Raw genomic sequence first — 12,421 nt, forward strand, 5'->3', positions numbered from 1 at the left:
GCTTGCCAGCGTTTTCGACAGGTCCGATTCGCTCAAACCCTTGCTAGCGAAGGGAGTGGATTTCAAGAGTAGCTCTCCGACGCACAGAGAGGCTGTACAATTCATCTCATTATCCCGACAACTTCACAACCTACCGTGCTCGTCGTGAGAGGCACAGGCTGTGGACCACCAACATTCTTCCAGGGTGGATCAAACACGAGAGACATCAAGAACTTCCCTGCCACGCTTATCACGCCCAACTACGCCGCCCGAAGAAAACCAGTCAAGCGCTCCATCGACACCACAGTCCCCTCCATCGCGCTCGAGAGAGAGAACTCCCTTCACCAGAATACAAATATGGCCGCCGCGCGCGATGAAGGGCAGGTGAACCATCAACCCATGAAGTTCACGCGCATCTTCCTCAGCAACCCTCGTCTCGCGCTCGAATACCCCCTCCTCCTCGCCGCGGCCATAGGAGAGCTCATCCCCTTCGTGCTCCTGATAATCAACCTCTCCTCCTACCTCAACGATGCAGCTTTCCCTCCTAGCCTTCGCGGCAACCTCCTTTGCGCTGCCCAGCTCATCATCTACGAATTCGCGATTGACCGAGACCAACTCACCCGATCGCTGGGCGCACTACGACCTCACCCGGCCGTTCAACAGCACGGCGCTCAATGAGACCGGGCCCCTGGAGAAGCGCCGGCAGATCGGGGTGTGCGAAGCTATCGTGACTGCGTCCTCTTGTGTGGTGCTCATCAACACCGCGGGCAATGGGTGGCTAGTTGAGTATGTGAACCATCTTTACCCTTCCCCTATCCCCACGAAAACGAGTCCTACCATGCCACCGAATCGTCGTCCGAGCATGGCGAGAGCCGAACTTATCGCGCGATGAATAGCGCTAATGTGAGGAATAGCTTCGTCAACAACGTCGGCAACCTAATGTACGACCGCGCGCACTCTGACTTCGCCTGCAACGTGGAGACAGGCGCCTACAGAGAACTGCAATTCAAGTTCCAAGCCTACGGGGGAGATTGCAGCACCACGGCGCAGCGAGACACCATCAAGGGCGGGATCGAAAATCACTTGAAGACGGTCGATGGGGGCAAGATTTGCGCTACGGAGTGCTTGAAGTTGGATCATGGCGGCTCGTGTGCGGGTTATCTTCTCGTTGGGCCGGTGAAGTCTTTTGATTCTACGAAGTATTGTGGTCCGGATCTCGACTTCTCGGGGTGTTCGTCTGGCGGTCAAGCAGCGTTTGGGTAGCGTGGTCGGAGGTGCGATATGGGGGATGAGGGGGTAGACTGGACCGGAAGGGGGAGAGGCTGGGAAGTGTATTCGCTGCGTACCTTCCCAAATCCTGATTCTGCTCAAATTGCAAGATCCCTCCCCATTCCCGGGGATCAGTCTCATAAAAGCAACCAAACATACAGTTCAAACTCAGTCGGGCGAGAAACCGGGGCAGCGGATGGCACGTCGTTCTTGCGTCTTCACAGAATACCCTCGTTGTATCACTTGAAGCCTCACTTGCACTTTATCTTGATCTTCACTAGTAGACTCACTTTTCCTTCACTTCATTATCAAGTTCCATCTATCCATTGATCTTCGAAGGGTTGTTCTAAACGCGAAGTATCCAACGCAACAACTCGCCCTCCCACTACACCAGTCGCGCCTGGATACGCAAAGCCACCCGTCAGACTAAGATACAACACGTCCTCATCCCATCTAGTCCTTCCGAACTGAAGCGCAGTAGGCCCAGCAATAAGCGTATCGTTAGGACCTCCTGCCAACACGACTGCATCGCTTGGACTGTCCACCGTGCTCGCTCGAACGACTTGATTGCCCGAATTTGTGGCAAGCCAGACAGTGCCTGATCTGCCGAGGGTGATACCGTCGGCGCCTTGAGGAGCGTCAGCGTTGGTCGGCCAGGCGGGTTTGTCCAAAAGGACTTCGAAGGCCGCCGCTGCGGTGCCGTTCTTGTGGATGGGAATTCTGCCGAATACGGGCTCACCGCCGTTGAAGGTGGCGTATAGAGTCAGTTGGTTGTTTTCGTAGGACGTGGCTAGACCGTTGATGTCTGCGCCGCCTTGGTTTGGGAAGGAGGCGCTGGAGATGGCGGTGGAATATGTCCCGGTGGCGATGTCGAAGGAGCCGACTCGGGCGTTCGATGCGTCGGTGACGGCTAGGAGGATGAGGCTGGAGTTTGTGATGCTGGTGACGCCGTTGATGGAGAAGACGCTTGGGATGGGGGCGACTCTTTGGATGTGAGGTTGCGATGAAGGTCTCCGTCCTCTGTCATTGCGCTTGTTCCGCCATCTACCCCAAGCTGACCAAGAAACATGATCATTTCCCCTTCTCCCATTGAAATCGACCGTCCATATTGCCCAACTGCCAAGGCCCTCGCTCAGGTCAGAGAGGGTAAAGTTCCCCACAGCCACAGCGAACGCATCGTGCTCAACTTCAGCAATGCCTAGTGCCGATGCTGCGGCCGGAAACCTGTACAAGAGCGTGGCAGTCTCGCGGACGGGATCAACCTGCCATACCTCGGGCGAGTTGAGGATCGTGGCGAGGATCATTCCGTTGGAGCGAATGGCCAGATTCTCCACTGCGGTATTGTTCGGCCATTGGTATATCGTTCGAATGGGAGATCCGGTGTTCGATGCTGTAAGAGAACTTGGAGGAGGGTTGCAGTATGCATCTTGAGGGAACGAAAGAGAACAGAGGTACCACCAGAGGAAGAAGCTGGAACGAGGAATCATGACTTTCTTGGGCCCGTGTCAAGTCCCGCAGCTCTGCGTTCTTGAAGTGAGGAGCAGTACTCACCTCGAGGGTGTAGGAAGCCATGGTATTTCAACCAATGCATCGAGAACATCTCTACCTTCGGGGCGTTGACTGTGCTCAGTCATCACGACATACTGACACCGTCTCCTAAGCTTTGCCCAGGACTCTGTGGCTTTTTGCAGCGAGAGAGCCACGGTTAGTGGCTTCTTGAGTGCACTGTGCGGGTTGGTATAGGCCACGAGGTCTTCCAAGGCCTTCGATATTTGCCCAACCGTACCTCTTGGCGCGATGCACCGCATCGAGTGAACTTGCCAAGGACCACGGAGATACAGGAGGAGAAGGACGACGAGGAGGAGGTCATGGAGGCTATCACGGGCGAGATAGCAGCACCACTGTACAGAGGAATGCTATCCAAGGGAGGGATTGAGAACCACTCGGAGCTGGATCATGGAGCTGGCTACGGTCCAGTCTTTCGATTCCAGTAAATGCTGCGGCCCAGATCTCATTCTCTGGGTGGTCTGCTGGCGGCAGGCAGCCCGTAGTCAGCATCATCGCCGGTATAACGCTGATAACGAGTAGTTGGGCTTTGAGGTGTGTTAGTACTGTGCCAAGTCCTCACTCGAACCTTGACTTGGGTGTTTGGCCCCTTCTCTGACTGAGTACATGTATCGGAGTTGACCCGTGGCGATCCTCGTCAGCAAGTATCATCCTTTGGTCCAGTCCCGAAGATGTCGACCTGTCAAGACGGGACGAGGTGATGACTGGTGAAGTTCGGCCTCCCTATCGTCCAATCCTTCCTTGCCACGTGATCCTAATCCCAGGCGGCGAGCGCGTCAACGCTAGGGCTCAAAGCATCGAACGAGTGCCGATCGTGTCATCGCAAGTTGATGAGCAGCAACAAGCTCGCACAGCCACGCCCTCGATCTGGGCATGACCATCACCAGCAGCAGCAGCAACGAGGCCAACGAGGCCGCCCGGAGATGCCTGGCCCAGCGTGCACTCTCCCTCAATGACACATAGCCACGTCGCCGTATCGATACACGCAGCGGTGTCGCCGGGCGGAGCGAGAAGAGAACCCCACAGCCGTTCTGCCTGCCTTCCCGACTGCTGCACAGCTGCATGCAACGCACGAGGCCGGCGAACCACTCATGCAGGTGATGCAGGTTGAGCTGTGGCGCTGGCCGTGATACCACACCGGTACATGCACTCTCAGTACTGTACGCCCTCACCGCGTCCGCTACCAGACAGCGCCCCTCTGTCCCCTCTCGCCGCCGTCCCGGCCTAGTCGCTGCTCAGTCCACGCCTGCCATAGGACCGTCCATCCGTGACTGCCTGCTCGATCCTTCAGCCTCACTTTGGCAGCAGCAGCGGCAGCAGCAGATGTGACGAGTACAAAAACTGTTCCGGCCGCTGATGAGCCGCCTCTTCATTCCTTGTCTCACTCACTACTACCGCTCTTTCTCACATGCTCCCGAGCTATTTGCCACTGAAACATCGTTGAAAGACCACTCTTGCATATGCAAAGCTACCACATCCATTCTTACAGCTCTCCCACCAGTCTCACTACTCTAGAACACGGCTGCATCTATGAGCCAACAAGCTGCCACTGACACGTCACCACCGCCAAACACATCTTCCGTAGGCGAGCCGTCAATCCTTACGCCTGCGTCAACTCCGTCTGACACACCTCAGAGAACGAGTTCTGTGCCAATCACGGCTTACCGTACAGAGATCCACTCCAAAATGGACGAGAAGCCTCAAGACCAGACGGCCGCCGACTCGGAGAGGACAGAGGTTGAAGGCACTGCCACTGTTGCGGACGAGGAGCCAGCAAAGACATCTCTCTCCAAGAAGAAGAGCAAGTGCTACAAACCCAAGCACAAGAAGAAGTCCAAGGCTGTGAAGAAGTCGCACAATCGAAAGTCTGCACGTGATTCAGACTCGGACTCGAGCGATCATGATGAGTCTGAATCAGAAGAGGTGGACTCCGATGACAGTTCGTCGGATGAGGAAGTGAAGAAGAAGAAGTCCAAGGCAAAGCAGTCCAGGAAGGCAAAGGATAAGAAGCGGAGAAAGAGCAAGAAGTACGAGTCAGACAGCGAGAGCGAGGAATCGGACAGTGACGACAGCGAAAGCTCGTCAGAAGAGGAGATCAGCAAGAAGAAGAAGAGAAGTGCGAAGAAGTCGAAGCGGGTCGAGACAGAGTCTGAAGATGCTGCGTCGGATGACGAAGATGAGAAGGATGTTTCAGCCCTTGAGGTCCAGGTCAGGGATCTCATGGCTAAGATTACCGAGATGAAGACCAGCCCCAAATCGACCAAATCGAAGCGGCGACGATCAAGTACAAAGTCCTCAAAGAGCGTCAAGCAGAAATCGAAGAAGGGCGATGCACACCAGTACAAGCGAGTGGATCAGCTGTGGGATTCGACCATCCACAATTACAAGCTTAAGGAGAGTGCTGAAGATGACGAAGGCGAGTTCGCAGAGTTCGCCTTCCTTGTGCGGCGACGTTTCGATTGGGAGAACAAGTATCAGAATACTGTCATTGACATCAAGTCGAAGCAGCTCCGTGCCGTCCTTGCGGATGTCATGAAAGACTGCAAGAGCGTGAGTTTGGAGGCTGAAGAGCCAACTATCGACCCCAACCTTCTGTTCCTGTACCTGGAGGATCTGCGAACCTACTACAAGAAGACGGTAAAAGCAAAGGTCAAGGCAGAGAAGAAGAAGAAGCTCATCAAGAAGTTGGAGCAACAGAGGGCTCTTTGCAAGACGTTGGTCAGCTACATCGACGACGACTACGCTGAAACTAAGAAGACACTTTACCCACTTCTTGAAGCTGGCAACATCACCTTCGACCTGCTTTGGGCGCTCTTCACTCCCAACGACATCGCCATCACATCCTGCTATGGGGCTTGGGACGAACCTCGCTGCTTCAAGGTCGACTACGCCATGAAGTACCAGACGATGACTCGAGGTGAATGGTACTGCATAGAAGGCAAGTACTTGGAATACGACGGCAAGGGCTTCGGACTGGGCGACTTCGAAGTGGACATTGAATCATTCAAGGGTCCACGCAAGATCACCAGTCTTTCTGCTTACCCTTTGAAATATCACAAGAATCCTGAAGGCATCAAGAAGCAGATCATCCAGCGAGGACAGCAGTTCGTCGAAATGGAAGGCATGGAGTACAAGTTCCACAAGGGCTTGGCTTTCATGAAGAAGAAGAAGCAGGTTCTCAAGATCAACATCAACGGTCGTGTGATGATTGATCCAGCTACCTTCAGGAGAGTCAACCCCAACTACCCGATCTCAGTCATCAAGCCAAAGGATGCCGACGATCTGTTCAGTGACAGCGAAGAAGACGACGACTGCTCTTGCTGTCAGCCGGACTCTGACAGCGAAGAAGCATTGGGCGGCAATGAAGAGCTTCAGAACGATGGCAGTGGAGACAGCAAGGGACCAAAGTACAAGTACAAGTGGCTTGAGGATGGCTCTGGCGGTTCACACTTCGTTGCTGTGGAGGTTGATGAGAATGGCGAGCCTCTACGACCGGAACAGCTTGACAAGTTCGAGAATCCAGAGACCAAGAAGCGAACCTACACCGAGGAACAGCTTTTGCTCACTTCGCCGGTGGTACTTGGATTTGCATTCTCCGAGAAGCTCTGGCTGGAGTTCTCGCTCTCAGGTGTTCATGATATTGTTTGGAACGACGAAGCTTTCAGCTCTCTTGTGCTTGAGGGTGACAAGAAGAGTACCGTCCGCGCCTTGGTCGAGAGTCACAAGTTCCACGCTGTTCAAGCAATTGACGACGTCGTCCAAGGAAAGGGCAAGGGTCTTGTCTTCGTTCTTCATGGGCCTCCAGGAACAGGCAAGACTCTTACCGCAGAGGGTATCTCCGAACTGCTTCGATGTCCTCTGTACATCGTTTCGGCCGGTGAGCTTGGCACAGATCCTGCTCGCCTTGAGCAAGAGCTGCAGAAGATTCTTGACATCGCTCATTCTTGGGGTGCGCTGCTGTTGCTCGATGAGGCCGACGTTTTCTTGGAGAGACGTGAAGCTCACGACATTCACCGCAACGCCCTCGTCTCCATCTTCTTGCGTCTGCTGGAGTACTTCCAAGGCATCCTCTTCCTGACGACCAACAGAGTCGAAACCTTCGATGACGCGTTCTCATCCAGAATCCACGTGGCTCTCCGCTACGAGGAGCTTAGCCCCAAGGCCAAGAAGGAAGTCTGGAAGAACTTCATCAAGAGAGTTGCGCTGCAAGAAGGTGCCAAGGTCGCCAACTTCAGCGAAGAAGACTTCACCGTGCTGTCCCGACACCGCATCAACGGTCGCCAGATCAAGAACATGGTGCGCACTGCTCAAGCTTTGGCACTGAATGAAGGCTCAGAGCTCACCATGACTCACATTCGTCGTGTCTTGGACGTGGCGGAGTCCTTCGATCGCGATCTGAAGGGTGGTACTGGATACCTCGATGCCATGAGGAGCTACACGTGAGGAAGTTACGACAGTTCGACATGAAATGAGACCGGTTCGATTTACTGCTTTGACTCGAATCTCACAGGAATTGGAATCACTTGTTCAGTGATGGGTGACGACCGGATTCATCGCCACACATCACGCCACTCAACTCATTACTTATACGTTCCGACACGAATGACCTGCACAAAAGGATGGATTATACCAAACACAAAATGTGTTTCTTTTGGATAATAGGCAAATGGGATCGATCAGCGTCTGGAGTTCTGGTCAAGCCCCTACATCCGGTTCTTTCTCGGGCATCGTACAGTCCTTTGAAGCATTGCTTACACAGTACAGAACTCATTGGTGCAGCAGAGGCAGCCGCAGTTGGAGAATAATGCCAAATTGACTGCGGCAGGCAGAGCAGGTGGTGTTTACATAGGCACAGGCATCTGGTAATCATGACTTGACTGACTTGATCGCTTTTCTGGTCTTTCATCTTCTCCCTCCCACCAACCCTCCCCTAATTGACGCATATCCATCAACATGTCCATCTCAAGGCTGAGCCCTCGTCGCTTGCCCAACAGATTCTACACCACGATACTCATCAGCCCCAATCCAACCCAACCTCCCCCCACCTACCATCTCAAAGGAAAATTACTCACCAGGCGTATGCACCACAACCCTCGCTCCATTGACCCCCACCGCATACCCAATCCCCACACCCACGGCCAAACTCATCGCCATAACCAACACGACCACGACCCAAAACGTCTTGGACCTCCGAAACGCCGACCGCCGCCTCGTCGAGCCGTAGTCTGGGTCGCTGCGCGGGATCGTGTAGTCATGGGGGTGTTGTTGTTGTTGTTGTTGGAAGGAGACGACGCGCGAGGTGGGTTTGGGTTTGGCGTCGGTGGTGTAGACGGTGCTTGGGGGGCGGAGGGGGAGGGGGAGCGAGGCGAGTTCGGGGGCGTCGGAGTCGCGGCGGGTGTAGCGTTTTGTGTTGTTGGTGGGGGAGGGGGTGAGGTCCATTTTTGATGGTAGTTGTTGTGTGGTGTGGTGTGGTGTGGTGTGGTCGTTGTTGGAGGAGTGGGTGGTTGTTTCGTGGTTGAGGTGATGTTGATGGGAGTTGGGGATGGGGCTTTAGGGGGGATTGGGTTTTCGCATTGCATGGTGGAGGAGAGGACAGGGAGGTTGGGGCTGTTGGGGCATGGCGTGGTTGCTTGAGTTTACAGGCTAGGGGATATGGCAGACGTAGGAGATGGTGATTCGAGATGGCTCTGCTTTGTGGAAGGTCATGTCGACGAGCAGAAGAAGCCAGACTGGAACAAATCTTCAATCAATGGAAATAGCTTGATGAAGAATATAGTCTTGACTCGATGGACAGCGGCGGTGTCTGTCTTCGGTGAGCTCGCTAAATGTATAATCGTGTGCGTGATCGTGTGAGCAATATAACGCAGACATGAGTCCCTGGTCGAGTTGAAGGATATCGAAGTCAAAGCACCGGAGAGCGGGCCGACTCGGCTTCTGATTCGTTACCGATCGGGCGCGAAGGAACAGGAAGCTTCCGAAGGGGAGCTCGGGACGGTGGAGCTTTGTGTCACTTGGGGGTGTGGGAAGTGTCGCTTCTTCATCGAATGCATCACTGGCAGTCCTGGAAGGGCTTGATGGAAAAGCCATCATGTCAAGAACCTTCACACGGAATGAGACAACAAGTCGATTGTGTCGTCTCACTACAGACGAGGCTGAAGATGCCGAGCCGCCCCCAAAAGCATAAACGCTCTACTTGGGCGATCTAGCCAGCGGTCGTCCAGCCAGCCCGCCAGCCAGCCATCAGGGCGCGAGACTCGCTCTTGTTCTTGGCACCTGACCTCCCTTGGTCAAGCACCGCGGATGCCACAATGTACGAACCTCTGTCTCACCGACCACGTTGTCACGTCCCACTCATGGCCTTCCTTCCCTTCGCTCCGTCACTATGACCAGTTACAAACTCCTCGAGAATGGAGAGCCGGCGTTGGAGACCACGGAATTCGATCTCCAACACGAGGATGCCTCGCCCCCGCTGAGCAAAAGCAAAAAGCGATTTCTCGAGTTGCAACAATCCGTCAAAGATTTCTTGGGTTTCTCTGGCGAGCGGAAGGGCAACTTTCGAGATCGCGTGCCTGCCTGGCTGGCTCCTTTTTGCGATTGCTGGACCCTGACGTTCGTCTTTGGTGGGATTTTCGTTGCTATACTCATCGTTCTCGTCGTGGTCAACGCATTCAGTGGAGACGAGCCTCGAGATGATATCCTCAAATACATTGATCCTTTGATTGGGACTGGACCTGGTGGTCATGTCTTTGCTGGAGCTACGTTGCCGTTTGGCATGGCCAAGCCCGTGGCAGATGTTTCTGGGGAGAAGATGGGTGGTTTTGCATCGGATCGATCGCAGGTTACTGGATTTTCTCATCTTCATGACTCTGGCACTGGTGGCTCGCCGTCGATGGTGGGTCAAGACATTGCATCCAAAACCAATCAGAAACATACCTCTCGCTAACAAGCAACAGGGCAACTTTCCCATATTTGTGCAGCCATCCTGTCCGAACATCACCGAATGTAAAATGCAAAAACATCCTCGAAAGACGCATTATATACCGGCATCTGTCTCGGCGCGAGTGGGCTACTTTGGCATCCAACTTGAATCTGGCCTCCGTGCCGAGATGACAGCTTCAGATCGGGTAGCACTATACCGATTCTCTTTCGTTAACGGCACCAGCGTCGAAGACCCAGTCATCATGGCCGATGCAAGCGACTTGCCCAGCTCGAGTGGACCACGCGACCTCTTCGTGGATGCAGAGACTGGGCGCATGACAGCTCAAGGCGAGTTCAGTCCTTCGTTTGGCAAGGGCAAGTACTCCATATACATGTGCACTGATGTCAAAGGCGCACAGTTGCAGCATGTCGGGGTGTTCAATGCCACGGTCTGGCCGAATCATACTGCTACATCCGAGCAACCGAATTATTGGGCTACAGCACAGGGAGTCTATGTGAGGTTTAAGGATGTGACGCCTACTGATAAGATCTACGCTCGAGTAGGAATGTCGTGGCTGAGCATCGAGCGAGCATGTCAGAATGCTGAGCGAGAGATCAAGGACTGGGACTTCGAGCGCCTGGTGAAGAACGCTGAGAAGGCCTGGACGAAGAAGCTGGCTCCTATCAAGCTTGACTCCACCGGTGTTGAGGAGCAACATCTGAGGAATTTCTGGTCAGGTGTCTATCGAGCTTTCATCTCGCCGCAAGACTATACTGGGGAGAATCCGCTCTGGAACTCGACGGAGCCGTACTACGATTCTTGGTACTGCATCTGGGATACCTTCCGAGGCGTCCATCCCTTCTACATGCTCGTGGATACCGTCTCGCAATCACGAATGGTGCGCTCGTTGATTGACATCTACAAGCATCTTGGCTGGCTTCCCGATGTAAGTCGTCACTCTCTCTTCCCTAATATGATACGGTACTGAGTGTTATCGATAGTGTCGTATGTCTTTCTGCAAAGGCCTCACGCAAGGTGGCTCCAATGCCGATGTTGTCATTGTCGATTCGTACATCAAGAAGCTTAAGGGCGTCAATTGGGAAGACGCATATGCTGCTATCGTTAAGGATGCAGAGGAGCAACCCCCAAATTGGGACATTGAAGGCCGAGGAGGCTTGGCTAGCTGGAAGAGCTTGGGTTACATTCCTTATCAAGATGATGACAAGGGCGGGATGCGCACAAGATCCGTCTCGCGTACTGTGGAGGTGAGTAAGAAATGAGATAGACGTTCTCGCTGGGTTACTGACATCGATGTAGTACGCATATAACGATTTCTGCATTGCCGAAATGGCCAACAGCACCGGCCGTAAAGAAGACTACGAGAAGTATGCCCAGCGAGCCAACAATTGGATCAATGTCTACGACGAGAACCTCGAATCCATGGGCTTCAAGGGTTTCCCGCAACCACGACTCGCCAATCGCACTTTCGTCTTTCAGAACGCCACACTGTGCTCAAGCCTGAACAACTTCGATGGCTGCTATCTAAACATGGGTGGTCACGAGACCTACGAAGGTTCCCCTTGGCTCTACCTCTTCTACGTTCCTGGCGACATGGCCGGCCTAGTAAAGCTCTTAGGAGGACGAGATAAGTATCTCGATCGACTGCACAAGCTCCACAACAGCGGCGTGCTCTACATGGGCGATGAGCAAGCCTTCCTCACCGCGTTCTTGTACCACTTCGCCGGCCGGCCTGGCCTTTCCGCAAAGGAGACCCATCGCTACATCCCCTCCATGTTCAACGACACCATCGCCGGCATCCCCGGAAACGACGACAGCGGCTCCATGGGAACATTCGTCTTCTTCAGCATGTTGGGGATCTTCCCCTCGGCAGGCCAGAGCGTCTACTTCATCATCCCTCCAGTAAGTCCAACAACACCCCCGCCCCCAGAAAAACAATTCGCTAACTATCTCCACCTCCCAGTTCTTCCCCAGCATCAGCATCACAAACCCCCAAACCGGCCAAACCGCCACGATCCGCAACGTCAACTTCGACCCCACCTACAAGAAAATCTACATCCAATCTGCGAAACTCAACGGGAAGACGTGGACGAAGAATTGGCTCGATCATAGCTTCTTTTTGAATGGAGGGACGTTGGAGCTGGTGCTGGGGGAGGTGGAGAGTGAATGGGGCACGAAGGAGGGGGATTTACCGCCTAGCTTGTCGACGACAGGGTTGTTTTTTGGGTGACGACAGGACTCTATAATATTTTCTTTGGTTCGGACATTTCTTACCATCTACTTTCGTCGATGTGGAGGTAGTGTGCCGTGGCGAGAGGCAGGTCCATCGACTCCGTGAGCTGTTCAGTTCTGCAACTCCTACTTCACATGTCGTGCTTCTGGGGACTGGAGGCGAATGCATCGATTATTCCCGGAAGAGCAAGATTCGCACCGTGGCGAAAGAATCTTGTCGAAGGACATGTTTTCAGTGCTGTGGAAGCAAACATTCACTCACGTCGTCCGCCACATCAGATCCACCCTAGATAGATGCCAGGCACATGTTCACGTCTCCTCTTCCACAGGCCCTGTCAAGCATAAGCCCTCAAGTCGTACCCAAAAAGCCAAATCCACGAAAAGAAAGAGACGACCATCCTGGAGAGATAAAACAGCTATTCGCTCTTTCAACATGGC

The 12,421-nt window shown here is 53.8% G+C and overlaps 5 protein-coding genes across 5 annotated transcripts; 3 read left to right on the top strand and 2 right to left on the bottom strand.

The window, feature by feature from the left end:
* Positions 1-508: 508 nt before the first annotated feature.
* M409DRAFT_53420 (uncharacterized protein) lies at positions 509-1,242 on the top strand (the record flags this gene model as incomplete). The annotated part of the gene is made up of 2 exons (XM_033812365.1): positions 509-765; positions 894-1,242. 2 exons carry the CDS (start codon positions 509-511, stop codon positions 1,240-1,242), a joined length of 606 nt encoding a protein of 201 aa, XP_033668992.1.
* Positions 1,243-1,556: 314 nt separating this feature from the next.
* M409DRAFT_21550 (uncharacterized protein) lies at positions 1,557-2,820 on the bottom strand (the record flags this gene model as incomplete). The annotated part of the gene is made up of 2 exons (XM_033805910.1): positions 1,557-2,741; positions 2,800-2,820. 2 exons carry the CDS (start codon positions 2,818-2,820, stop codon positions 1,557-1,559), a joined length of 1,206 nt encoding a protein of 401 aa, XP_033668993.1.
* A 1,680-nt stretch (positions 2,821-4,500) lies between these two features.
* M409DRAFT_21551 (uncharacterized protein) lies at positions 4,501-7,257 on the top strand (the record flags this gene model as incomplete). Its single annotated transcript, XM_033805911.1, has 1 exon — positions 4,501-7,257. One exon carries the CDS (start codon positions 4,501-4,503, stop codon positions 7,255-7,257), a length of 2,757 nt encoding a protein of 918 aa, XP_033668994.1.
* A 398-nt stretch (positions 7,258-7,655) lies between these two features.
* M409DRAFT_53423 (uncharacterized protein) lies at positions 7,656-8,253 on the bottom strand (the record flags this gene model as incomplete). The annotated part of the gene is made up of 2 exons (XM_033812366.1): positions 7,656-7,744; positions 7,887-8,253. 2 exons carry the CDS (start codon positions 8,251-8,253, stop codon positions 7,656-7,658), a joined length of 456 nt encoding a protein of 151 aa, XP_033668995.1.
* Positions 8,254-9,196: 943 nt separating this feature from the next.
* Positions 9,197-11,981, top strand: M409DRAFT_65630 (glycoside hydrolase family 92 protein; the record flags this gene model as incomplete). Its single annotated transcript, XM_033816599.1, has 5 exons — positions 9,197-9,706; positions 9,768-10,679; positions 10,735-10,998; positions 11,051-11,653; positions 11,715-11,981. The coding sequence occupies 5 exons, from the start codon at positions 9,197-9,199 to the stop codon at positions 11,979-11,981; spliced, it is 2,556 nt and encodes an 851-aa protein (XP_033668996.1).
* Positions 11,982-12,421: the final 440 nt, after the last annotated feature.

The sequence above is a fragment of the Zasmidium cellare genome (assembly GCF_010093935.1).
Source record: "Zasmidium cellare ATCC 36951 unplaced genomic scaffold M409scaffold_13, whole genome shotgun sequence".
In the NCBI taxonomy this organism is placed as follows: Eukaryota; Fungi; Ascomycota; class Dothideomycetes; order Mycosphaerellales; family Mycosphaerellaceae; genus Zasmidium; species Zasmidium cellare.